The 27,827-nt window shown below is 45.4% G+C and overlaps 1 protein-coding gene across 2 annotated transcripts; it reads left to right on the top strand.

The window, feature by feature from the left end:
* Positions 1 to 533: 533 nt before the first annotated feature.
* On the top strand, positions 534 to 26,636 carry uso1 (USO1 vesicle transport factor). Of its 2 annotated transcripts, XM_072678616.1 has the most exons (26): positions 534 to 729; positions 3,713 to 3,799; positions 4,945 to 5,009; positions 5,102 to 5,178; positions 5,956 to 5,967; positions 7,682 to 7,720; positions 8,474 to 8,574; positions 8,691 to 8,793; positions 9,426 to 9,481; positions 9,584 to 9,704; positions 10,380 to 10,558; positions 10,828 to 10,968; positions 12,549 to 12,637; positions 12,789 to 12,943; positions 14,021 to 14,226; positions 18,272 to 18,382; positions 18,928 to 19,046; positions 19,391 to 19,572; positions 19,674 to 19,795; positions 20,502 to 20,640; positions 20,782 to 20,933; positions 22,762 to 22,821; positions 24,187 to 24,285; positions 25,008 to 25,100; positions 25,596 to 25,811; positions 26,144 to 26,636. In XM_072678616.1, exons 1-26 carry the CDS (start codon positions 664 to 666, stop codon positions 26,222 to 26,224), a joined length of 2,871 nt encoding a protein of 956 aa, XP_072534717.1. In that variant the 5' UTR covers positions 534 to 663; the 3' UTR covers positions 26,225 to 26,636. The 2 variants fall into 2 exon arrangements, with proteins under 2 accessions (XP_072534717.1, XP_072534715.1); XM_072678614.1 differs by lacking the exons at positions 5,956 to 5,967; positions 7,682 to 7,720.
* The last annotated feature ends 1,191 nt before the right edge of the window (positions 26,637 to 27,827 follow it).

Raw genomic sequence — 27,827 nt, 5'->3', positions numbered from 1 at the left:
CATGCTTGGTAATGCTGATCGACTAGGTTGGTCAGGGTGTTAATACTTGTACACCAGCTAGTCCATCAAACAAAAAATAACACACCCTATACTGGTCAAGAGCTAACCTGGTCAACCAGTTGACTAGCTTGGTAATGCTGGTCAACTATGGTCAAACTGGTCATGCTGGTCAACAGGCTTTGTCAGGTTGGCCATGCTGGGTGACCACCTTGGTCATTATGGTCATGCTGGTCAATCATGTTCAACCATACAGGTCATGCATGGTCATACTGGTTGACTAGTGTGGTCAGGTTGGTCATACTGGTGGACTAGCTTGGTTATGCTGGTTATACTGGTTGACTAGGTAGTCAACACACCCTATACTGGTCAAGATCTAACCTGGTCACCCAGTTTACCCAGCCTGACCGGGCTGACCTGGTCAGAAGGTGTGTGACATGTATGACCTCTCCTCTCGTGCACTCCGGCCCTTTAAGACGTCCGCGCTTGCGCGTCGTCCAGCCACGTAGCGCCACGTCTCCGCGCATGCGCACTGCCGTGCTGTAGGAAGCGGCTCCGCAGCGGATCCGGAGCTCGAGCAGCAGAAAACAGCAGGAAATACGAGGAAATAGCAGCTTTAGGCAGAGCCCGTCCAGCTGCTGGTGAAGAGGAGCACCGACTAGCACCATGAACTTCTTCAGGGGAGTGATGGGAGGCCAGCAGGCCGGAGCGCAGCCCTCTGGAGTGGAGACTGTAAGCTAATGCTAATGCTAAAGCTAACGCTGCTGTCTGTGTTTATCAGTAAATAGGAGGTCCAGTCAGAACCGGGAGGGGTTCTGCTCCGAACCCGGGCTTCAGAGCCGTGTGTTTAATGATGGTCAGCGCTGTCAGTGTCCGTCAGAACCGAGTGGACTGAGTTCGGACTGGGTTCGGGTGTCAGGTTGATCAGGTTGATCAGGTTGATCAGATTGATCAGATTGATCAGGTTGATCAGATTGATCAGGTTGTAGCTTAATTATTAATTATTCAGTGAAAGCAGCAAACTAACCACCTTTACACAACCAAAAGTATTGGGACACCTGCTCATTCTTAAAAAACAGCTGGTCCTGCTCCTGCTGGAGTGACTGTCTCTACTGTCCAGAGAGGAAGACTTGCTAGATAGTAGAGCAGCATTGCTGTGAGGATTTGATTGCATTCAGCGACAAGGGCGTCAGTGAGGTCATGGGATGAGAGACCACCACCCCACCTCATCATCCCCAACACATCCCATCCAAAAGTACTGGATGGAGCTCCTCCACCATCACTCCAGAGAACACAGTTCTTCCACTGCTCCACAGCTCCTCAATGCTGGGGGGCTTTACACCCCTCTAGCCCACGCCTGATACATGCTCATCTACAGGGACTCGACAAGCTGTGTGTGTGCATTTGCACACCTGTGTCAGCAATGGGTGCGAAAGTGTGCACTCGTTAGAAGAGGTGTCCACAAACATTTGGACATATAGTGTATGTCTTACAGTAAATCTGCAGTACAGACTGCAGTTGTGTGTGTATATACTGTCTGTGTGTGTGTGTATATACTGTCTGTGTGTGTGTGTACATACTGTGTGTGTGTGTGTGTGTGTGTGTGTGTGTGGGCACTGGATTGGGGGTTTAATCCTCAGGTGTTGTGCTGAGCAGCGGTGAGCAGCGGTATGATCGGTCTTCAGTGTATAATGAAAGTGAAAGTGGGATGATGACAGGAGGGGGTTTTGGAATACGGGACAGGGCGTACACCCAGTTTCCACCCAGGGAGGATGACGGGCGGCACGCAGCTCAAAGCTCACTCTCCTGGTTCCTAGTTCGGTGTAGGTACCTTAAGAAGACTATGGACAGGCATGCCACGATAATTACGTTATTGACTTATCGTACAACATATGGACATGACCTTAAGAATTTCTGATGACCGTAGCATTGCCCGGGGTGATTACTTGCGTGTTTGTTTACGTAAGAATGAACATTGTCAATTTCAGCAATATTTTAGCCAGTTGCGCAATCACCAATACCATCGATAACAGTGCGTCCATACACACAGAGCCAACTGTGGCTGGTGGAGACATGTCATTCAAAACTAGTAGATATTTTTAATTAAAAAATAAAATAAAAATGCTATAACTCTTTCACAGGTAGTGCAAATTTATATAAAAAGCATCCAGAAATATTAATTTACACCATCCAGAAATATTAACATTTTTCTGCTATTATTATTATTATATTGGAAGCATAAAATAGTGAATTGTTGTGTATTGTTTTTCTAACAACACATAGGTAATACATAGTCCAGAAAAATGATTACACAATCCTTTATGGATGATAAAATGCCCTGAGTAGGAGGGCCAGAATCAGTAAGTCTGAATCATAGAGAACACAGTGGTCAGTATTAATGAATATTAATGATCCTACAGCGTAGAGCATCTAGACTCGCAGGGTCTAGTACAGAGGTGTGTGCGTGTAGATGACGCCCCCTAATCAATTATAGCTTAAAAACCAGCTGAAACCAGTCTCTTAGCTTTAAGATCATCTGTTTAACCCGTCTGTGGAAGTGAGATATAAGGTATGCATTTAAAATAAATAAATAAATGTGTGTGTGTGTGTGTGTGTGTGTATATATGTATGTATGTATGTGTAATATATATATATATATATATATATATATAATTTTATTATTATTATGTAATTATTTATTTATTTATTTCACATAGCAGTGAACACACACACACACACACACACACACACACTACTGATTGGGTTGGGGGTTAAGTGTCTTGCTGAAAGGACACATCAGCTGTTCTGGTGGAGGGAGGAGAAAGCGCTGTTCCTTCAGTCCCCTACCCCCCACTTCCTACTAGTCCATTTCTCAACCTACAGGCCACAACTGCTCCAAGCTTTAATAGATATTTATTTATTGTTATTATTATTTTTTTAACCAAATGCAAAATCTGGGGCTTAAAAACAGCCACTATTATACCAATATATCTAAATCTACAGTCAAATGGGAAGATTTGGACACCCCATAAAAACATTTGCACAGGTCCACAGCAGAAATCAGTCCAGAATATTGAATTGAACAGGAGGCTTTATGTATTTGTGACATCACAGAAATGAATTACGTTGTTTTTAAAATAGAGCTCGTTGTTCTTGCAGTTGAGTGTCAGGATCTGTGTTTGGGGATTGACTGTGAGCTGTGGTTTTCTGTGATGTGCGCTGTTTAATGTTCCATTATAATAACAACTGTGTATTACTGATGATTCTTTAGCTGTCTGAGGCTGGACCCAGTCGATCAGCTGTAATTATGGTGATGGGGAGCTTTGGAGGGATTTTACAGGGATCCTCAGTTGGAGGGGAATCATGAATATTGATGAATTGAGTTTAAACAGCCTGCAGTTTTTATTCAGGAGGTAGGAACGTCTCTGCCGTGCAGCTGCCCGGTCCACACCTGCTGGTAGATCACTGCTGGTGTTTAAGGCACAGGAATATGATCTGCCAGCAAGTGTGTTCACTGTGAGGGGCGTTTTAATCTGTATGCATTAGGGTCTGACCAATTGGGAAATTATACTGAGATAAAAATGTCTATAGACATACAAGTTATGTTTGTTTTATGTTTCAGCTCTGACTTTTCAGCAAACTGTGCATTATTGATAATATTTCTGCTGATATTGATAACCCTCTAATGCCGTTAACTGTGTTTGTCTATCTGTAGATCCAGAAGCTGTGTGATCGCGTGGCCTCGTCCACCCTGCTGGAGGACCGCCGAGATGCCGTCCGGGCTCTGAAATCTCTCTCAAAGGTAAAACAGCAGCAGGTCTGGGGTTTCCGGGTTTCCGGGTTTCCGGGTTTCCGGGTTCCCGTTGAGACGGTCTGCTGCACTACTGTAGAGTAATAAGAGGGTCGTCATTGCCTGGAGAGTAGCAGAGGATCTAAGAGACCTGGGTGGAGAGATGTCTCAGATAGCAGTTGATTAAATGTAATTGCTTGGTGTTGCTTTGTGGGTACTATGGTGGTGTTTTTTTTTTTTGTTTGTTTTTTTTTCCATCTGTCCACCTTCCATAGAACCCGATCTAGACTTTAACATTTTAATGGGGTTCTAAGTCATCGTGGTTCTGTATAGAGAGTGCAGAAGCATAATCCTAACAGTCAGTCCCTGCAGTGTTCCCTTCCACTGTTCTGAAAAGCGAAAGCCCGTCTGAAAATGGAGAACACTGCAGGGGTTGAGCAAACTCCACGCTAATTTGGTCCTCACGGAGCCCACAGAGGGCCCGGTAACTGGCACAAGATGTTCCACTAATACTGCAGCCTGTTACAAACACACACGCTCATTCTGACAGACTGTAATACACTACAGGAAGCGTAGGGGGCGCTCTATAATGCTCTATAATGCTCATATGATCCACACGCTCATTCTGACAGACTGTAATACACTACAGGTAGAACAGGTATAATGCTCTATAATGTTTAAATGACCTCTAGAATACACTTTACACATACACACATGCTTCCCCCACTAAACCTGCTTTTCTGGTTGAGCTCGTAGCCAAGAAAGGAGCAGGCAGCGGTGGACCCCGAGGTGCCCACTGTCCACGCTCCTCTGAGGCGTGTGTAATGGGTTTATTTAGAGTGAATGAGAGGCTTACGGATGAGCTGGAGCCGGGGAAAACAGCGAGCTGGGTGACGGATCTGTCATTACAGTCGTTTCACTTTCAGATGCTGAAATCAAAAGTCAAAATGCTGTTTTTGAGACTTTATTAAAGAAAGTCTGTTGTTTGTGTGTTCATGAGCGGTCATTGAGCTGTGGAGCAGTGGAAGAGCCGTGTTCTCTGAAATGATGGTGGTGGAGCTCCATCCAGTACTTTTGGGATGAGTTGGGAATGATGAGGTGGGGTGATGACCATCCTCCAACATCCTGACTGTGTGTCTGTGTGTGTGTGTTTGCAGAAATACCGGATGGAGGTGGGCACACAAGCTATGGACCATCTGATCCGCATTCTGCAGACGGACAGGTACGCCCCTCCTTCCTTCTCGGTCTGACACCAGAGTCTTCCTCAGTGTGTACAATCAACCTCTGACCTGTCTCCTGTCATTCTCACAACAGTTCCGACTCTGAAATCCTGGGCTATGCTCTGGACACACTTTACAACATCATCTGCAGCGATGAAGAAGAGGAGCAAGGTACGTACACCATCATCCTCACCCGACTCAGCGATGGGTGTTCAGTGAGCTCAGGGAGTTTAGTGCCACCCAGCAGAGCGTCAGTCAGACGCTGGAGCTACGAGGCTAATGTAGCTAACAGCCTATACCTCACCAGCTAGCATAGTGCTAGCTGCATGGTCTTTATTAGTACGTCACAGTGCTATCATCATCAGTGCTGCTGGGCTGATATTTGAGGAGTGTGGTTTACCCGGTGCTAACGGGTGGAGGAAAGGCTTCCATTGCTTGTTAGCATCATAGCTCCAGTGTAAAACTGGATGTTATATTGTAATCAAATTTGCTATAAAACGATCAATAAGAATAGAAGAATAAAATAAAGTGATGATAATTATGTTTAGGATAATAATCGAATGAAGTAAATATAATATTATTAACATTTCAAAACACTCGTATAAAAAGCTAAAAAAGAAATGTTAAAAAAAAGCTTGTTAAGCTATAAGCTTCCATTCATTTTCAGCTAGCTACATTAGCCTGATAGCTAATTGATGGGCTAAAAGCTCTGCCATTACTTATTAGCAACATTAGCCTCATAGCTTTAGTGCTGATTGATTAGTATTTCCAGATGATGATGTAATAACGATATGCAGATGAGCTGAGGCGGCCGTTAGCAGTGAGGAATGCAGGCTAAGTGCTCTGAGCTGTCGTCAGTGTGAGTCTCCCTCTTGCTGTTACTGATTACTGAGGAAAATGTCAACATTGCTGACCCTCCTTCTCTTTTCTTCCATGTTAACCCTGCAGATGACTCTGAAGGTAAAGGCCGTGTGTGCATGATCCTGTTCAGCTACTGACCCGTTTGTGCTTCTCCCAGCCTCATGACCTCCCTGCAGGGCTCTGCTTTCTGACTGGGGTTTTATATAGCTGTCATTACTTCAGTCTTCCAACAGTTTGGTCAGCTAGTCTGAATGCGCTGTAATGCACCACTGCTTGATTATCAATTGTAATTATTAAATATTAATTATTAAATAGAAAATATCAATTATTTTCTACAGTAAGTTGGTCAGATAGTAAGAGGTTGTTTTATTAGCACTGTCCTTTACAGGGTGTGTTATTGGTTATTATAAATTATTCTAGTAGTTATTATTATTATTATTATTATTATTATAGGGGCTTTATGAATGGAAGAGCGAATGAATAAGTGGATGAATGAGTAGAATGGATGGGTAAATTGTCTGGCTGGGCAAATGGTTGGTGGTGTGGCTGGGCGAATGGTTGGATAAGTGATCGGTGGAGTGGTTGGTGGTGTATCTGGGCGAATGGTTGGTGGAGTGGCTGAGCAAATGGTTGGTGGAGTGACTGGGCGAATGGTTGGTGGAGTGGCTGAGCAAATGGTTGGTGGAGCGGCTGGGCGAATGGTTGGGTGGTCGGTTAAGTGACTGGGCGAATGGTTGGGTGGTCGGTGGAGTGACTGGGCGAATGGTTGGGTGGTCGGTTAAGTGACTGGGCGAATGGTTGGGTGGTCGGTTAAGTGACTGGGCGAATGGTTGGGTGGTCGGTGAAGTGACTGGGCGAATGGTTGGTGGAGTGGCTGAGCAAATGGTTGGTGGAGTGACTGGGCGAATGGTTGGTGGAGTGGCTGGGCCGTTAGTTGGGTGGTCTGTGGAGCGGCTGGGCGAATGGTTGGGTGGTCGGTTAAGTGACTGGGCGAATGGTTGGGTGGTCGGTGGAGTGACTGGGCGAATGGTTGGGTGGTCGGTTCAGTGACTGGGAGAATGGTTGGGTGGTCGGTTAAGTGACTGGGCGAATGGTTGGGTGGTCGGTTCAGTGACTGGGAGAATGGTTGGGTGGTCGGTGGAGTGACTGGGCGAATGGTTGGGTGGTCGGTGAAGTGACTGGGCGAATGGTTGGGTGGTCGGTGAAGTGACTGGGCGAATGGTTGGGTGGTCGGTGAAGTGACTGGGCGAATGGTTGGGTGGTCGGTGAAGTGACTGGGCGAATGGTTGGGTGGTCTGTGAAGTGACTGGGAGAATGGTTGGGTGGTCGGTGAAGTGACTGGGAGAATGGTTGGGTGGTCGGTCATGTGACTGGGCGAATGGTTGGGTGGTCTGTGAAGTGACTGGGCGAATGGTTGGGTGGTCTGTGAAGTGACTGGGCGAATGGTTGGGTGGTCGGTGAAGTGACTGGGCGAATGGTTGGGTGGTCTGTGAAGTGACTGGGAGAATGGTTGGGTGGTCGGTCGTGTGACTGGGCGAATGGTTGGGTGGTCGGTCGTGTGACTGGGCGAATGGTTGGGTGGTCGGTCGTGTGACTGGGCGAATGGTTGGGTAGTCTGTGAAGTGACTGGACTGGGGACGTGTGACTGGGGAATGGTTGGTGGTGCGTATGGATGGATGGGTTCTGTAGCATATTGGATCAGTAGGTGGGTGTTAGAATAATGGGTGGGTAGATGAATTTAAGGGCTGAAGGAATGTTTGTTTGTTTTTTATGGTATTTGGGATGGGGTTCACTTTCCATCTCGACTTTGCAGATGCTGCTCCTGTGAAGAGTAAGAGTGTAGCAGCACCTGGTCAGTAGAGTGCAGAACCATTGGCTAGCTAGAGCTTCCCTGTGGATCATGTAGCTAGATCTGAAACCTTCACTAAACACGTTTTTGGGCTTTTAACTGGGTTTAGCTTTCTCTCCCTCTCTCTCTCTCTCTCTCCCACTATGTCTTCTTCCTTCTTCGTCCTGTCTCCACTGGCAGTGTCCCATTCCAAAGCTCCATCACTGCTTCACTGGACAGATCTAACCCCTGTGTGTTTCCTGCTCATGGTTTTGAAAAAGTGCTTTCAGCATCACTCACCCCCTTACCCACAGCATCACTCACCCCCTTACCCACAGCATCACTCACCTGAACCCTGACCCACCCCCACCCTAACCCCGCTGTGACGTCCGACCCTCAGCCTCTCACTTTCTACCTTTTAAATAGAAAGCTAAACCATATTGATATGATCTCTTCATGTCTCTCTCTCTCTCTCTCTCTCTGTCTCTGTCTCTCTCTCTCTCTCTCTCTCTCTCTCTCTCTCTCTCTCTCTCTCTCTGTCTCTCTCTGTCTTTCTCTCTCTCTCTTTCTCTCTCTGTCTCTCTCTCTGTCTCTCTCTCTCTCTCTCTCTCTCTGTCTCTGTCTCTGTCTTTTTTTCTCTCTCTCTCTCTCTCTCTCTCTCTCTCTCTCTCTCTCTCTCTCTCTCTCTCTCTGTCTCTCTCTCTCTCTGTCTCTGTCTCTCTCTCTCTCTCTCTCCCTCTCTCTGTCTCTCTCTCTCTGTGTCTCTCTCTCTCTCAGAAGATGCCCAGAGAAGACAAGAGGACGATATTGGAGCTCAGTTTACTGAACGCTTCATTCAGGAAACCGACAACGTGACCCTTCTGTTGACCCTCCTGGAGGTCAGCTTGATGCTTATATAAATATATTAGATTTTAAACATTTTGTACACACACACACACACACACACACACACACACACACACACACACTCTTCTGATCTCTCTCTCTGTTGTAGGAGTTTGATTTCCATGTGCGCTGGCCGGCCGTGAAGCTGCTGACGGCTCTGCTGAAGTCTCAGTGTGCTCAAGTGCAGGGCATCATCCTCGTCAGCCCCATGGGTCAGTTACTACACTACTACCAACCACAACCGCCACCTCCACTACCAGCCACACCAGTACCACCACCGCATCCAACCACACCACCTCCACTACCAACCACAACAAACACTTCCCTTACTACCGACCGCACCACCACCACGTCTACCAACCACACCACCACTGCTACCAACCACACCTCTACCAACCGCACCAACCCCACCACCAACACAACCACACCTCCACTGCTACCAACCACACCTCTACCAACCGCACCAACCCCACCACCAACACAACCACACCTCCACTGCTGTGCAACTACTAGCAGCTTCCGCTACCTGTATCACCACTACAACCCACAACTTAGCACATCAACAGCACCACATGCATTACACACCATTAGCACCACCCATGTTCACTCCATCAGCTACCTACATACACTAACGGCCACAATAGCACCACCCACACCAACTGCAGCACCATGTTCTATGTGCTAACTGCAGTTCTTTACAGTACATGTGCCAGTGATGTTTCGTGGAACAGACTCTTTAAGCTCCTCGCTCGCTGCTGGAGTCTCGCTGCCTCTCTTACTCATTGCCTTCTTTCCGAGCAGACTGGTGTAGGTTCAAATGGTGCTTCATGTTTTCTCTCTGTAGGAGTTTCCAGGCTGATGGACTTGCTGGCCGACTCCAGAGAGGTCATCCGTAATGATGTAGGTTAAACGCTGCTGCAGTCCCAAAAATAACCACAGTAATAAACATTAATTTCACATGATTTAATATTGCATCTTTTCTGTTCCGTCCTTCTTGATCAGGGTCTTCTGCTGCTGCAGCAGTTAACCAAAGGCAACGCTGCCATTCAGAAGATCGTGGCGTTTGAGAACGCGTTTGAAAGACTGCTGGACATCATCACAGAGGAGGGCACCAGTGATGGAGGTTAGTTGAGACCGATCACTGTTCAGCAGCTACAGTAGCAGATCAGTGATGATAGAGCTTCAGAAGTCTGGAGTTCTCATTGTAGTTTTGCTGTACATATGATTTTATAGATTTTTATAGAATATCATAGCAAGCAACCAGCCACCTTCAGTAGAACAGTAACCACCTTGTAATACCCTAGCAACCATTGAGAACCCAATAGCCTTCTAGCAACCAACTGGAACCCCATGCAATACCGCAGCAATCACCTACTAACCCCAGTAGCAACCCCTTTTATCAACCCCTTAGCAACCACCTTGGAGACCATAGCATCCACTTAGCAACTGCCTGGATAACTATTTGCAACTACTTACCAACAGCATGTCGGACCTGCTAGCAACCACCTGGGACCACATAGCGACCACTTGGACAATTAAAGTATAGCATCCGCCTAGTAACCCCATAGCAACAATCTGACATTCCATAGCAACCACTTAGCAAACCCATAGCAAATGATTAGGACACTATTCAGACTGCTTAGGAACCACATAGAAACAGCATAGCAACCACCTGGCTGATCACAAAATCACTGAATGCTTTGCAGTCCATTTTTGTTTCTCTGGTTACTCAGCTTGCTTTGTTGCTTTGTCACTTCCTCTGACCTGTGTGCGTGTGTGCGTGTGTGTGTGTGTGTAGGTATTGTGGTGGAGGACTGTTTGCTCCTCCTTCTGAATCTGCTGAAGAACAACAGCTCCAACCAAAACTTCTTTAAGGAAGGTTCTTATATCCAGAGGATGAAGCCGTGGTTTGAGGTTGGAGATGATAACTCGGGCTGGTCGGCTCAGAAGGTCACCAACCTGCACCTCATGCTGCAGGTGAGGCTTAACCGTGGCTAGAAATGGAGCTTATTAACGAGCTTTGCACACTTAGCTTTTAGAAAGGTGCTAAATTCAGATCCTGGAGCAGATCGGCACTAACGCCTCTGTTTGGAGCGCTGGAATGTTGGTAAATTAGCGTGGTCATCTCTGTGGAATGTGTTGTTGAGATGACAAAGCGTATACATACCTGTGCAGGTTTGTTAATAGACCAGTGGTATTTGATTGGTGAGTGTGAAGCTGAACATGTGTGTGTGTGTTTCCTGCAGCTGGTGCGGGTGATGGTCTCTCCGGTGAATTCTCCAGGAGCCACAGCGAGCTGTCAGAAAGCCATGTTTCAGTGTGGGCTGCTGCAGCAGCTCTGTACCATACTGATGGCCACTGGAGTCCCTGCTGATATACTCACTGAGGTACACACGTACACACACACACACACACACACACACACACACACACACACACACACACTCACTCAGTAATGAATCATTTACAGCAGTACAGTAACAGGGGCGTTCCAGCTGTCTGTGAGGAGGTGTTGTGTTAGTTGGGGGTCGAGGACGAGCATAGAGGCAGAAGCCATGTTTCGGAGGGGGAGAGCCGAACTGTAGGCGAGGTTCTGTCAGATTGCGGTAGTTTTAGTGTCGGTCTGAGGCACACATGGGTCCAGATAAGTGTACATAATCATAGAGACAAACTACCGGTCAAAAGTATTAGAACAACTGTTTCCAGTAAGCTTCACGTCCAGTTAATAGCCTGAAATGGTGCCATTTCAGTCCAGTGACCTCAAATAGTACAAAGAGAAAGCAGTGAACTGTCAGAACTTCAGCTGGAGCTAAAAACTGGAAACTAAAAGTAAATGATAGAAAGGAGTCATTTTAGGGAGCATCATAATTTAATCTTAATTGTTCGTAATACACAATATACTTTCAGAGCATATTGAGGATCTCATCAGTGCTTTAAGAACACTGATCCGCTGCACTTTCCCTCACAAACAGAACATAAATCACTGTACTCCATCCGTATGGGACAGTATTTGAATACTAGTTTTTAAGAATCTGCTGATGCATTATGTCTAATCATGTGAGCCACGATAAAGATCACGTGTCATAAAAATGTATTTTAATATTGTGATATTTTTACCAAATCACCCAGCTGTTACTGATGCAAACCATTTCCAAACCCTTTATCTGTATAAAGTCTGTTGCTGCTCTATACCGCAGTGTTTACACAGCACTGCACCTTCAGACTGGAACACACAGCTTTCTGACTCTTACCAGTGGAGCTCTTTTCTTCAGAGAAGAAAGGCCAGATAAGGAGTTTGAAACTTTGAAGGAATTGAAAGAAGAAAAAAAACAGAGCAGAGTTGTAGAGATTGAGGACGTTTGGTCCAGAACTTCAGGGCCAGAAAACTGAAGGGTCACAAAAATGGTCAGCTGTGTAGATAAGCACCAGGCCGTTTAGCAGCGAAATATGGGAGCTGATTGAGGGTGTCGTAAGACCGGAGTGGTAAGCTGGAATGCTGATAAACGGGCAGACAGAGGAGTGAACGTTGTGAAGGAAGAGGAGCATTGTTTTAGCAGGGGCTGTCTCTTCATATCCTTTCCCAGGTAGTTGCTATACGATTGGGTGGTTGTTAGGATGTTCCTAGGTTGTTACTATGTGGATGTTAGGTCATTGCTGTGCTGTTGATAAGCAGTTAATATATTATAATAATTCAATTACCATAAACTTAAGCAGCTCTGAGGTGGTTGCCAGGGTGTTTCTGCGTTGTTACTATGGGGATGCTGGGTTATGCTTTCTCTAAGCAGATGATGATAATGATAATAAATCAGTTCTTCTTATTATTAGCTTAAGAAATGTCCAGGTGGTTGCCAGGGTGTTGCTTAAGGGTTCTTATGGGCAGCGCTGTTCAGAGAGGTAGCTGTACTTCTGAAGCAGTTGGTATGGTTTGCATAATGCTGAACCTGCGTGTTTGTGTGTTTCTCTGCAGACGATCAATACCGTGTCGGAGGTCATCCGCGGCTCACAGGTCAACCAGGACTACTTTGCCTCAGTCAACGCTCCGTCTAACCCTCCGCGGTGAGGCTCCTCTCCAGCGCTCTCCTGCAGTCTCTGTGTGTGTGTGTGTGTGTGTGTGTGTGTGTGTGTGTGTGTGTGTGTGTGTGTGTGTGTGTGTGTGTGTGTGTGTGTGTGTGTGGCAGCTGTAATGAGTGTGTGTTCCGTCCCTCAGGCCCGCTATAGTGGTGCTGCTGATGTCGATGGTGAACGAGAGGCAGCCGTTTGTCCTCCGCTGCGCTGTTCTTTACTGCTTCCAGTGTTTCCTCTACAAGAACCAGAAGGGTCAGGGGGAGATAGTGGCCACTCTGCTGCCCTCCACCATCGACGGTGAGAGTCTCTCTCTGCATCTCTCTCTTCTGAGTGGCGCAGTCATCTAAGCGTTGCTTTGTCATTAGGAGGTCTGGGAGTCCCAGAGAGCATAACTGTCCTCTCTCTTGCTTCCTGAGTGGGTAGGACGGTCCTTATTCTCTACAGACACAGTATGGCCTTAGATACCGGTCTTAGATACCGGCCTTAGAGATACAACAGTATGAAAATTGATGGCTATCACACCGCGTACATTTGCATAATATTACTGAAATGAAACCAAACAGAGCAAATTACACCAAATTCCTATTATTTAAAACCCAATCAATCAATTATTGGAAAAAAATATCTGCAGATTATTAATAGGAATAATTATTAGACATGAAAAGAAGTTCATGTCAAATGCAGCTTTAAAAAAATATATATTAGGTTTTTTATTTATTTTCAAAAAAGAAACATTTTACATATAATGCCATTAGTTTATAGTAAATATTTAGTTCAACCAAAAAAAAAAATTTTATGTACTGTATTATGTGGTACAACCATCGTAAAACCATGACCATTTCTGAGATGTGTATAAAATCTCATACAGTTGCAAACTTGATGTGTTTACACTGGGATCTGGGTTGTTTTTTGTTTGTTTGTTTGTTTGTTTTTTGAGTAACATTAAGAAAAAATAATGAAATTTGACCTAATAATAATTCTATTCTAATATAACAAATATAACATGATCTCTGGTAGGACTTTAACTCCTTATAACTTTAACCTTCACCTAGTTAAAATTCCTTTACCTGTAAGCACTGGCCTGTTCCTCTATTCCTCGTCCGTACAGTGTGGGAAAGAGCAGCTTCAGCTTCAGCTTGTTTAAAAACACGAGGCTAAGTCAGTGGTCTAATGGGTATGAACGTCCATCAGTTGGACGACCCGGCGTCCGCGTTTTACACTATGAATCAGCCTTAAAGTTGCTGTGTTGGAGATACGAGGTGACCGCTGTCATGTGTTGCGCTCAGAACAGCATGTAGTGAAATAATATTAATAATAATAATAATTCACCACATTGACACTAAATATGTTCCTCCCCTATCTCTCTCTACCCAGCGAACTCCATCTCTGCGGGTCAGCTGCTGTGTGGCGGCCTGTTTTCGGCGGACTCTCTGTCCAACTGGTGCGCGGCGGTGGCGCTGGGTCACGCCCTGCAGGACAATCTCACTCAGAAGGAGCAGCTGCTGCGGGTCCAACTGGCCACCAGCCTGGGAAAGCCACCGGTCTCCCTGCTGCAGCAGTGCACCAACATACTGTCACAGGTACACACACACACCACACACACACACACACACACACACACCACACAGCCAGACAAGAATCATGTGTGTCTCAGTTCAGAAAAACTGTGTTTAGAGCGTTTCAGCACTCTCACACAAAAACCCTGTATCTCCAGATCAGCAGCTCTACAAAACCTTCTGAACTTTCAGTGGAAGTCAGGGTAAAAGATTTGATTCAGAGTCATGTTGGAGCGTTTCTATTGGTCCGTTCATCCTGAAATTCTGATTCAGTATAAAGAACAACTGCAGATACACTTTATGGAGAAAATGAGAATGGAGATACAGGGGTTTTGCCTGATAAGAGAAAAGATGGTACACTGCTACCTTTACTGCTAATGTTCAGGCCTTAAAGAAGCAGTTTCATGATTGATCTCGGACCTCAGATGCTGTCAACCAGCCAAGACCTGTTTGGGATCTGACGTGTGCTTCTCTAGTTCACATTGGGAGATGCTAAGCTAAAGTTGCTAACAGACACTGGACTTGGACTGTCACCAATGTCATTTATTTAAACACACCACCCAAATTATTAATTTAAGTAAATCTGACATGCTTGTTGCTTCTTTACACTGGAGCTACCAGGCTAATGTAGCTAACAAGTAATGGAAGCATAAAACCCACCAGTTAGCACTGGAGTGCCGAGGCTAATGTAGCTAGTAAGTAATAGATGCTTTAGCAGAGCTAAATGTGGGAGGAGTTTCTTTAAGGATGTCTTCTGACCATGTTTATCGGTTAGAGATTCTGTACTCGAATTTTTGCATGTAGTTTCCATTAGCTTCCATTATTTAGCTGTATTAGCCTCATAGCTCCAGTGCTAATTGGTGGGGTATACGCTTCCGCTACTTGTTAGCCACATTAGCTTCGTAGCTCCAGTGTGAGGCTGAAGTCTTGGCTGGTTGGTCATGTTTGACTTTAGATGGTAAACAGGAGGATTTTCGCTTTCTGAAACCGTCACTTAAATCGGTAGCCTGGTCGCGGCTGCAGCGCTGAGCTGGTGTCTGAGCTGGTGTCTGAGCCCGTGTTTGAACTGTGTGTTGTGATTTTGCAGGGTGATAAGATCAGCCGCAGGGTAAGTGTCTGTGTGTGAGCAGCGTATTGTGATGGTTTGGCTTGGCCTTAGCAGGGACCCCTTCTTTTTTTTTTAATGTATAGGGGTGTTTTTGCCCCCCCCCCATCCCCCCGTTTGCTGCTTCCTCCTTTGTCTGTCGTTCTGTTACTCACTCTAGTAGCCCCTGGCTCTGACCTGTTGACCTCTGACCCTTGCTGTGTTTTTAGGGGATTAGATCCAGGCTTTATTTGAAGTCCTGGACATCTTCTTTAAAAAAAACACAGCTGTCATTCTCCTCCTGTCCTGTAGGTGGCAGTGTAGCGGGTGGACAATGACAATCGCAGCTACTCCCACTTTCCACTCTTTTACCTTAAGCCAAAGATCTGAACAGTGATGACTGACTGCTGTGTGTCTCCCTGTCTTTCTGTTGTTTCTGGTTGCTTTACGTCACCATTGGAGGCCAAATCTGAAAAGGTGAAGATCGAGTTTGAATGGTTTCAGTAACGTTCTCTTCGTTAGAACCCATTTCACCGGTTCCTGGGAGCGAGTACTGTATCCAATGTGAAGACTCCAGGGCCCCTGCCGACTCCACAGAGTTCACGAGTCTGATTCCCAAACGATTCTTATTTCTAAACAGTTTTGGTTCCTAAACAAAAAATCAGCTTTTCCTAAAGATTTTTTATTTCTAATCTTGGTTCCTAAATAATTATTTCTAAACAGATTTGGTTGTTTTTTAATGATTCTTATTTTTAAAAGATTTGTATTCTGGTTCCTGAATAATTCGTATTTCTAAATAATTCTAGTTCCTAAACAATTCTTACTCATAAAAGTTCTTATTTGTAAAAAAGAATTGGTCTTAAACAATTCTTGATTCTTATTATTGTATAATTTTTATTTTTTAACTATTTTTATTTTAAAAGTATTTTTATTTCTAAACATTTTTGGTTCCTAAACAGTTGTAGAAATAATAATAAAATAATAATAAAAAAATAAACAAAAATTTTCTTTATTTCTAAACAACTGATTCTTTTTCTTAAATAATTCTTATTTCTGAACCTGATTCCTAAATAATTATTTCTAAACAGATTCGGAACTGGTTAGGAACTTAATTCAGATTAGGATCTGGTTCCTAAACACTTCTTACTCATAAAAGTTCTTATTTCTAAATAGTTCTAGTTACATTCTAAACAATTTAAAAGGTAAATATATTTTTTAAAACTATTTTTAAGGAATTCTTATTTCTAAACAATTCTGGTTCCTAAACAATTCTTGATTCTTGAGTATTTTTTATTTTTAAATGCTTTTTATTTTAAATGATTCGTATTTCTACAGTTTGAGTTTTTAAAAAGTTTTTAAAAAGATTTTAAAAATTATTTTCTTTTTCTTTGTTATTATTTTGATATCTTTCTGATTCCTGAATGGTGCTGGAAGAAAATGGGATCTTTACCACTGGGTTCATCCGCTGGGTATTTGTTGTGAAGGTGGGGTTTCTGAGAGAAAGGAGCAGCAGTAGCAGAATCCACAGAACCTGTGAAGCATCGCTGCCCGCCGCTGTGACACTCACTCATTCAGAAATCAGCAGTACTGACCTGTGCCTGTCCTCTACATACAGCATTACTGATTCATAGCTGAACACCGGTACAGAGAAACGGCGGCTCAGCATATTAATACAGTTTGTTACTGGAGCGGTTCAGTGCAGTGGGGGTTGCTGTGGCATGGTGGTTCTAACCTGTGTGTTCTCTGTTGTTCTAATAACCCGGCTGCAGTTCTCCAGCTTGTGGTTTGGATTGATGTGGGTGATCTAACGTGATTTTGATCTTTTTCATGAGTAATCAGCAGTGTCCTCCCACTGTGCAGATTTCACTCTCCTCCTCCAACCCTCCTCGCACAGGTCTTTACGGCCACGCTCTGGGTCAGGTAGCAGGTTCCTGTTTAGTCGTAGTGACCGTTTCATCTGATCTAATCAGTGAGAACTAACTAAAGCTCAGCTTCAGACACATGGAGACCTGTGTTGGCTCGGTCATCAGGAGGTCACAGGTTCGATCCCCACTGATGCCACAGCATAACTGGTCTCATTAGTATGCACATATTAAAGGCTTGTGGCCACACGTACGACACTCAACTGCAGTGTACGGCATTGCTGTGTCCAGCTGTTGAGTGTTGTGTATGTTCTGGGTATCAGTATCTAAACCTAAAGGTACACTATGTCCAAAAGTTTGTGGACATCCCTTCTACTGAATGCATTCAGCTACTTTAAGCTGCACCCATTGCTGACACAGATGTGCAAATGCACACACAGCTTGTCTAGTTCCTGTAGAGAAGAAGTACTGCCAATAGAATAGGACTCTCTGGAGCAGATCAACTAGATGACCCCATCAGCACCATGCTGCCTAATAATGCAAGGCGTGGGCTAGAGGGGTATAAAGCCCCCCAGCTTTGCATAATGCACCATTCAATGCTTATGAGTCGTTGAGTTGAGTCCAACATCCTGACCTTACAAATGCTCTTGTTGCTGAATGCAGTCAAACTCTCACAGCAATGCTCCTCCTCCAGAATCTAGTAGAAAGTCTTCTTCTCTGGACAGTAGAGACAGTTACTCCAACAGAAGCAGGATCAGCTCTTTTAATACCCTCAATTTTAGAAGAAGCAGGGAATGAGCAGGTGTCCCAATACTTTTGTCTTTATAGTGTATCTTTGGTTTGTTGGCACTAGTGAAGGGTATAGAGTAGATCTACACCTGCAAGATTCTCTAGAACCGGACTCCAGAGTGTTTAACCTGGAAATCTGGCTCTAGAGAAGCCGTGGCTGCGCTGTAGGAGGAGGGTAGGTGTGGTAACTGAAGTTGTGATGTCACAACCATGATGATCAAAACGGTCTGATCACAGAACTCTTTCAGAGTTTGGGTTTAGACTGAGCAGTACACACATGCAGAGGGGTGTTGTGGTTGTGTAACGGTGTGTGTGTGTGTGTGTGTGTGTTTAGGGCAGTAAAGTGCAGACCAGAGTGGGCCTCCTGATGCTGCTGTGTACCTGGATAAGTAACTGCCCCATCGCCGTCACACACTTCCTGCACAACCAGGAGAACGTCCCTTTCGTATCCTTTCTGCTGCTGCTTCAGGCTTCGGCTCACTGGTGGAGCAGGAGCTGCAGGTCTGAGCTGGGTTCCCCAGGATAGGGCTGATACAGCTAAACTAGCTCTCCCATTGGTCAGGACTTCACTGGCAGCACTGAAGGCCGTCCGGTGTTTCTCCTCTGTCTCCTCTCACCCAGCGGTCAACACTCGTCCGAAACCCTGTGTGCTTGGTCGCATTATGGTCGCTTGATTATACCAAAGCAGTTACCATAGCAACTACCAAAAAACACCTAAGCAAATCCATAGCACCTTCTTAGCAACACCTTATCAACCACTTGAATTACTATCACATTTACAGTTCTTCTGGAGGTTCTAGATAGTCGGTCTGTGCAAGCTGAAAAAATGTCACTCTAGTCCTTCTGGATGTTCTAGATAGTGTAGATAGTTGGTAAAGGTTCTAGATAGATATCAGTGTGAGCATATCACTCCAGTTTTTTTTGGAGGTTCTAGATCAGCTGGAGTGTGCGCGTGTGTGTGTGTTTTTCCCCTTAACTGTGTGTGTGCAGCTGACCGCTCAGATTTCAGAGAACCTGGGGGAAGACGAGCGGCTGGTGCAGGGTCTGTGTGCCCTCCTCCTTGGAATCTGCATCTACTACAACGACAACTCGCTGGAAAACTACACCAAGTAAACCTCTCTCTCTCCTTACTCACTCTCTCGCTCTCGCTCTCTCTCCTTACTCACGGTACACCTCTCTCTCTCTCCCTCTCTCTCTCTCTCTCTTCTTACTCACTGTACACCTCTCTCCATCAGTCTCTCTCTCTCTTCTTACTCACTGTACACCTCTCTCCATCAGTCTCTCTCTCTCTCCTTACTCACTGTACACCTCTCTCTCTCTCTCCCTCTCTTTACTCACTGTACACTCTCTCTCTCTCTCTCTCTCTCTCTCTCTCTCTCTCTCTCTCGCGCTCTGTGTGTTTACGTTTGTATGTGTCTGATCTCTGTCTGATCTCTGCTGTCGTGTGTCTCAGAGAGAAGCTGAAGCAGCTGATAGAGAAGCGTATTGGGAAGGAGAACTTTGTGGAGAAGCTGGGCTTCATCACCAAGCATGAGCTTTACTCTCGCGCCGCTCAGAAGCCACAGCCGGCCTTCTCCACTCCGGAGCACATGCTGTTCGACCACGAGTTCACCAAACTCGTCAAGGAGCTGGAAGGTCAGAGCGGCAACTGTAGGGCCGTAGTCCGGCTCGGAGCGGGTTGGGGGTGTGTTAAGAGCTGCGCTGAGCCTCACCGGTATGTCCTCGTGTCTCTGCAGGAGTCATAACAAAGGCGGTTCATAAATCGAGTGAAGAGGAGAAGAAGGAGGAGGAAGTGAAGAAGACTCTGGAGCAGCATGACAGCATCGTCACTCAGTATAAAGAGCTGATCAGGGAACAGGTACCAGCTCCTCCCTAAACTCCAGCAGCAGCTGCTCCTCAGGCTTTAGGTCCCTCATCTTCATCTGCTGTGACTTTCTAGCTTTTCTGGCTTGAGCTCATCCAGATTCTTTAGCTACACAAGCTTTAGCTCCTTCAGCTTTAGCTTCTTCAGCTCCTCCTGCTTTAAACCTCTCTTTCTTTAGCTCTTCTCACTTAAGCTCTTCTATCTAGCTAGCTTCATCTAGCGTTAGCTATTTAAGCACAGTCTAAACACACTTTAGCTGTTCCAACATTAGGCCTCTAGCTATGGGTCCTCCAGCTTTAGCTTATTCAGCTCCTCCGTGTTTAGATCTGTCTCCAGCTTCTTAAGCTTTAGTTGATTAGGCTTCAGCTCCTCCTGTGTAAAGTCCTCTGGCCTAATCTCTACTAGCTAGCTGTTTTATCTCATCTAGCCATAATGCATCAAGCTTTAGCTCATCCAGCTCTTCTGGCCTAATTTCTCATAGCTTTAGCTCCTCTAGCTTTGGCTCATGTAGCTCTTCTGGCTTCGGCTCCTCTAGTATTGTCCTCTGTAGTAGCTGTGGCTTTTCTAGCTTTGGCTTTTACCAAGTGTTGTGTTCTGATGGCCCTTGTTCTCTTCACCCTTTCAATCTATTATTCCCACCCGTCTCTTTTGTTATCTGCCCTCTCACACACTCTGTCTATCCACCTCTCTCTGAGTGCAGGATGCTCAGATAAACGAGCTGAAGGAGCAGGTAACCTCACTGACGTCTCAAAAAGATCAGATGCAGAGCGCCATCACCCAGCAGCTGTCCCAGATCCAGCAGCATAAAGACCAGTACAACATCCTCAAACTCAAACTAGGTACTGTACTGTAAACACACCCAGACCAGTACAGCACCCTCACCCTTAAACTAGGTACTGTACTGTACACACACCTGGACTCGCACTGAGGTGATGGTCATCTCTCTCTCTCTCTGTCTCTCTCTCTCTCCCTCTCTGTAGGTAAAGACAGTGGTCAGTCTGACGGTGGTCAGGTGAATGGTCTTCAGTTAGAGGAGCTCACTCTTCTCAGAGAGGAACTGGAGGAGTTACGCAGACAGCACACACTGCTGAACTCACAGCTGGCTGAGAAGGACACGCTCATCTCCAGCCTGGTGTGTACATGTACCCGAAGGCCTTTATGTTTCAGTGACCGAACAACTTCCAGCAGTTAGACAGATAGATAGATGGAAAGATCACTTTATTTGTCCCACGGGGAGAGTCAGTTTTTACAGCAGCAAAATCAAACAAGCAGCATAATAAATAATAAATAGTCTTTATTTCCCCCAGAAATCAGTGTTTACCTCTTACTCTGCTCTATCGTAAGAAGGCGGGCTACGCTTAGGTATGAAGTGATTGACAGCCAGCCTTGGCTGGAAGAGGCAGCTCGTCTGCAGTAGGACCTGCATGACGTCCTCTCTGTTCAGTACATAGAGGAGCTGAGCTGTAGCGTCCACTTACCGGACAAACTGGGAATCCAGGGGGAAATCGGCTCTGCTTCTGCACTGGAAACTCAGTGAAGACGGTCTGAGACCGTGTGAGAAGGGGGGGGGGGCAACAAGGGGAGTCTAGCTCCGCCTCTGGTCTCTACTGGGCATATTTAAGAACATGGTGGACTGTTCTGGCTTCATTTCTGTAGAAGTTCTGGAACAGAACCATTGAGTCTGTGTTTCTACAGTCAGTGATCAGGAGTGAGCTACACAAAGCTATTTTTCATTAGAGAAACTTTTATATATATATATATATATATATATATAAATTGTAATTAAAACCAATAGATCACACTACATCACAACATCATAGTAGTTGCTGGTCTTCTCCAGAAGAATTGAATTGACCAGACCAGTTGTTTTGTCTTGAAGCCATTTGTGTTTGAGGTCAAACTGTGAATGAGACGATCCATCAGAATCTCCGCTTTTACTGATGCTTACACCTACATGTGCAGGAGAAAAGGTTATAAAGAGAGAGTCTTAAAGTTACGGACCTCCCAATCAGGTTGTTTTGCCCCCCTGTCCAATCCCAGTCTCGTAATGCTGAGTATCAGCCGATATCGATCTGATCTGATCTCAGTGTGTGTATAAATAATGCAGCCCATCAGGCTGTGGATCTTACTAGACGAGCTGCTGATTAATCTGATCAGTAAAATACCTTTATTTTCTGTTCTATATCGATATCTATCTTCAGTTTCTATAATCAGACTTTCTGGACTGACTGACTTCGTTTAGTCGAGACTTTTCTTAAAATGATGTTTTATAGTGTTTAATATCGTCTAATCCAGTCTGACTCTCCTCCCACACACACACTATGTGTGTGTGTGTGTGTGTGTGTGTGTGTGTGTGTGTCATGGTACACACTCTGGACTGGTATCTGTGGTTGTTGATCTACTGGTGTGTAATAACTGGTTTACAGTGGGTGAATGTGCTGTGTGTGTGATTGGGGTGTCTATAGCGTATGTGGGTTAGCATTTGCGTTAGCCTCCTCTCGGTTCTGAACGGGTTCTTCAGTGCTGGTTTAAGAACAGAGAAAGGCGAGTGAGCGGTTCTCTGGTTCTCCCGCTGGTAAAACAGACAGTTTTATAAAGGGTCAGATATTATGGTCTGTTTTCAGGTTCCACTGTAAAATAGCTCCACACTGCAGAACCTCAACTCCTTTACTTACCTTCTGAGAGTGTCCACACTGCTGCTGCTGCAGCCGGCTGGGGATAATGTCCGTTAATGAGGCCTCGAGGACACCAGATGGCGCTCTAAACACCATGGTTAAAACAAGGACTAAGAACTGGATCGGGATTAAAATAGCAGATACCAGATCCATTCAAATATGCCTGGATGGCCCCCGAGCCACTGGATCGGATCGGGACATCTGGACTGAAAATAAATAATTATGGAATTTGATAATGGAGGCTCCTTTCATGTATATTTAAGTGTTTGTTTGTGTCCCACACAGAAAGCAGAGGGAGTGCAGTCCACTGAAGGATCAGCAGCAGAGAACGCAGAACTACTGAAGGTACGAGAGTCTGCATTAATAACACCTCCAGAACACACATGATCATAAATACAGTCAAATAAATAAATACAGCTAATGTAGTGCAGTAGTTCAGCATCAGTTACACACTAAGCGAGTGCATCCGCTTCACATCAGCTTCACCTCTAAACATCTGTCAGCAGCTGTCAGCCGATAAAATTTCACTACATGCTCATCTGTGATCATATGACCCCAGACCAGAAAAATCCATCAAATTAGGTCTGAAATTCCTCATGCGACTGCGAATTCCCCAAAAAGCTGGAATGGATTTAAAGAATGTTTATAGAATGCTCTCAAACATGTTTGGTCTCACAGGCAACTGTTAATGGTCTGATTAACCACATATACACTGTATGGACAAAAGTATTGGGACACCTGCCACTTCTGCGTTTCCTCTAAAATCAAGGGTATTAAAGAGCTGATCCTGCTTTTGTTGGAGTAACTGTCTCTACTGTCCAGAGAAGAAGACTGTCTACTAGATTTTGGAGGAACTTTGCTGTGAGGATTTGATTGCATTCAGTCACAAGAGCTCTAATGAGGTCAGGATGTTGGATGAATGATCACCACCCCAGCTCATCCCAAAAGTACTGGATGGAGCTCCTCCACCATCATTCCAGAGAACACAGTTCAATGCTGGGGGGCTTTATACCCCTCTAGCCCACGCCTGGCACTATTAGGCATCATGGAGCCAATAGGGTCATCTAGTTGATCTGCTCCAGAGAGTCCTATTCTATTGGCAGTATTTCTCTACAGGGACTAGACTAGCTGTGTGTGCATTTGCACATACTTGAAGTAGCTGAATAAGGATAAAGGATAAAGGTGCACGTATTTGTCACTGTACAGTGTGGACTGTACAGCGAAATGTGTCCTCCGCATTTAACCCATCTGGTAGTGAACACACACACACACGTGTTAGGGGCAGTGAGTACACACACACACACACACCCAGAGCGGTGGGCAGCCAACTCCAGCGCCCGGGGAGCAGAGAGGGTAAAGGGCCTTGCTCAAGGGCCCAACAGTGGCAGCTTGCCGAGCCCGGGAATCGAACCCACAACCCTGTTATCGATATCCCGGCGCTCTAACCGCTGAGCCACCACTGCCCTGCAGAATGCATTTATTAGAAGGGGTGTCCGCATACTTTTAGACATACGGTGTATATAAAAGCTCATTCTGATCTCGTTAGACGGAGAGTATTATTACAATTTCAGTATCCAGTGTTTTGCACCTGTGGCTTCCAGCGTCTCAGTCCTTCAGCTTACACACAGATACAGACTGAGGAGAGAGGGCTCTGCTGCTCGTCAGGAGAATTGAGTGAGGGTTGTCTCTGAGTGTGATGATGTTCTGCAGGAGTTGGAGTCTCTGAGGGTGCAGGTGAAGACCCAGGCTGCTGAGATCTCCCAGCTACAGAGAGACAGACAGGAGCTGCAGAGCAGAACTGAAGCTACGGTGAGATTATTATTATTATTATTATTATTATTCACAATGTCACTGACGCAGGGGGCGCGGTGTAGTGGCCCAGCTGTGTTCCTATCCTCACTTAACACAGCATCTACGAACACTGGGATCGGAGAGATCCGAATCTCTGGATTCACAGCATGCTGTTCCATTAGGAGTCGGTGTGTTAGGAAATGACGGATTTCGGTCAAATTTAGTAAGTAAGATTATAAAATGCAGCAAAAGGAACAAACATTGTACGTGTGTACACAGGACAATATTTATATAAATCTGTATAATAATAATAATAATAACAGTAATATTATTATTATTATAAATGTCATCACTGTCCAATAAAAAAAAAAAAAAAAACATGTATCTGCGAAATGGTGACTTAACAGGAGAAAATTTGGTCCAGGGGACTAAGGCCAGAAGCTCACTGGTTCGAATCCCTGTCATATGCTGCTAGCCATCGACAGCCGGAGCCTGAGAAAGCGCTATTGGCATTGCTATTGGTATCACTCCCCACAGTGCGCTGCTGGCCGGTACTGGCGTCTGCTGGCTGATGCCAGATTTTATTTTGGCCAGACAAACTGGTGTAGGGGTGTAAGCATTACTGAACATGATTCTGGGCAGAATTCATTAGAAATTAGAATCAGCACCTTCAGATCACATATGAATGTGTGTGTGTGTGTGTGTGTGTGTGTGTGTGTGTGTGTGTGTTTCCCCTGCAGGCTGCAGTCAGTGCTGGAGATGGAGATGCAGCTAAAGTAACAGAGCTGGAGAACAGACTATCAGCACAGACTACAGAAACACACAGACTACAGGTGTGAATGCACTGCATGCACCCTTCATACACACTCTGCATACACACTACATACATGCTGTATCCGTGGCTCTCAAGGTGTTCCTCTGGAAAGGCCTGATGATCCTTTGTTTTTGGTTGCATGTTCATGGCACTGTATACACTCTACATATCGTCGCTGGCCAATGAAAAACATGTATCTCCAAAATGGTGACTGTACAGGAAAAAGCGAACTCTCAGGGCACTCTAAATATACACTCCACTCAGTTTAAGTACACTACAATATGCTCTGTTCAGTCTATATACTCTCTATGCTCTGCATATTCTCTCACCTTTCATACACTCTTATTCACTCTGGATTCAGCGATGCTGTCCTCTCTCACTTGCTCCACTTTGTCGTATGTATAAGTTCAGGTGTGTGAAGTCGACAGAGAGCCTCCACAGAGACACACTTCTGTACAGTTTATTACACTAATACAACTCCTGCTTATTTACTGAATTTATTGTGTGTGTTTAGGAGGAGGTGAGGACTCTGATGCAGAGCAGAGCGCAGATGGAGAAGGACTTGGCGGCGTCCACCAGCACGACGGCTATCCTGCAGACGGAGAAGAGTAAGCTGCAGCAGGAAGTGTCCGAGTCAAAGAAGGAGCAGGACGACTTGCTGATGCTGCTGGCCGACCAGGACCAGAAGATCCTGTCTCTAAAACAGAGACTCAAAGACCTGGGGGAGACGGTAGGGCCCTACCTCTGCATCTAATGAACACACATTTAGGATGGGGCGAGATTTATTCTCCAGAGCTGCCAGTAGATCTGTTGGACGTCCTGGTGGACAGGTGGTCTGCATGGACTCTTGGGTGCTTAGATTAAAGCTGATGTGATTTTTCTTGTTTGTTTGTTTGTTTGTTTGTTTAACTAGTGGAACCAATTTCTTCTGAGGTTCTGTGTATAGAAAGAACTTTAGACCAGGTGCTGTTAGACCAGCCGGGATCGTTTACACTGAATTAGACTAGTTCTGCACAGCGTCATTACATTAGACTTCATAGCCGTGTCCCTGTCTCCCCACAGATCGAGGATGAGGATGATTTGGATGCTCGGGACCAATTTGACGAAGACGACGATGACGAAGAGGAGGATGACGATGAGTAGAGAGACTGAACAGATTTATTGTGAGGGAGAGGAGAAGCGAAGAGCGCTCTGACCCTCACACACTACTAACGAGAGAGCCGCTCGAGCTGCAGAGGATCGCCGCGTTCGTCTGCTTTTCTCTCTGATTGTTTTTAGCGTTTGTTTTATTTTACGGCGGGCGGCTGATTCACCCGTCTCAGTTCTGCTGGACCCTTAAACGCTTCGTCTGACTTCATCATCTTCATCTGCTGCCACACCTGCACACCTGACGCCCTGTTCTTATTCATTTACAGTCTGAACATTGTTTAACGACAGATCTAAGACATTTGTTCTTGTTTGCAGAAGCGAAAGGAGAAAACCGTATAAATATAGATGATAAATTCATTAAAAGGAGCTCCAGTCGTGCTGGCTGTGGAGTTACAGTCATTAGAAATCTGAATTTGACTGATTATTACTGTGAATTTGTACCACAAATGAATTTCATCATCAGTAGAGCACAGGTTTGACCTCTGGCGATCCCACAGCCATCCGTCAGTGACTGCCCTCTCTCTCTCTCTCTCTCTCTGGGTGGGTGGGAGGGACAGTCCTCCCTCTCCCCATCACTCAGTGTGGGTGATGCTAGCCAGCGCAGGTGTCAGTTAGCTGACGTAACAGAATTAGCAGTTAGCGCTCTCCTCCAAGCATGTTGAGCTCCAGTGGTGGTGTGGTCCTCCGCATGTCTAGGAGGAAGGCCAGCCTTCTAGCACTGGTAGTATCGTGTGATAGGTGGAGTTTAGTGGATAGTGGGGGGGACTGGGAATGACTAACCTGGGGAAAAAATTCTAATAATAAAATTTTAACTCTGAGATTCACATTTGAGGAAGTCTGACTGAAGGTTTGAGCGCCTAGTTGAGTTTCTAAACGCGTTCAGTTTTATTAATTCACATTTTTAGATTTAGTTTTTGAACAAAGTGAAAAGCAGCCAAACACAGAATTTCAGGGGAAAGCGTGATCTCATAAAATAATTAAGTTATCCCACCGGTAATCCCAACAGCCGAGACCCACCAGTAATCCCTGTGAATTTGTACCACAAATTAATTTCATCATCAGTAGAGCACAGGTTTGACCTCTGGCGATGCCACAGCCATCCGTCAGTGACCGGGAGTCCCAGAGAGCACAATCCCGACGACCGAGAACCAGTAATCCCAATCTAAACAGTGGAGAAAAGTCCTCTCCTAATCTGTGGAACGCCTGTCTGACTGCTTTCACCAGGATGATGTTGAATATGAATTATTGAGAAACTAAACTGATTCAGACTCTAAGTGTTAAATTCAGTTTGAGTTTAGACGTCTTCTTTACACTTCTTGCAGTTCAGCATCAGTTAAATGTTCAGAGTGATGCTACAAACTCACAGTAATAAAACTCGAACCTAAACGTCTGGGTTTGGAGCTCTGGAGGTGGGCTTCCCTGCTGCTGTGATGCAGGTTCTGGTTCTGCACCTGTGGAAGGTTCTGTCTCACAGAGCTGAGCAGCCTGGAGAGCGAGAGCTGAAGGCTTTCCTTTAAGAAGCGATCGTCTCCTCTGTTCAGCACTGCTACAGTCCTCTCACACCCCGCCCATCGGCCAGCCTACCCACAATGCTCAG

Source organism: Salminus brasiliensis, chromosome 4 (genome assembly GCF_030463535.1).
Source record: "Salminus brasiliensis chromosome 4, fSalBra1.hap2, whole genome shotgun sequence".
Taxonomy (NCBI): Eukaryota; Metazoa; Chordata; class Actinopteri; order Characiformes; family Bryconidae; genus Salminus; species Salminus brasiliensis.
This window is presented reverse-complemented; position numbering and strand designations above follow the sequence as displayed.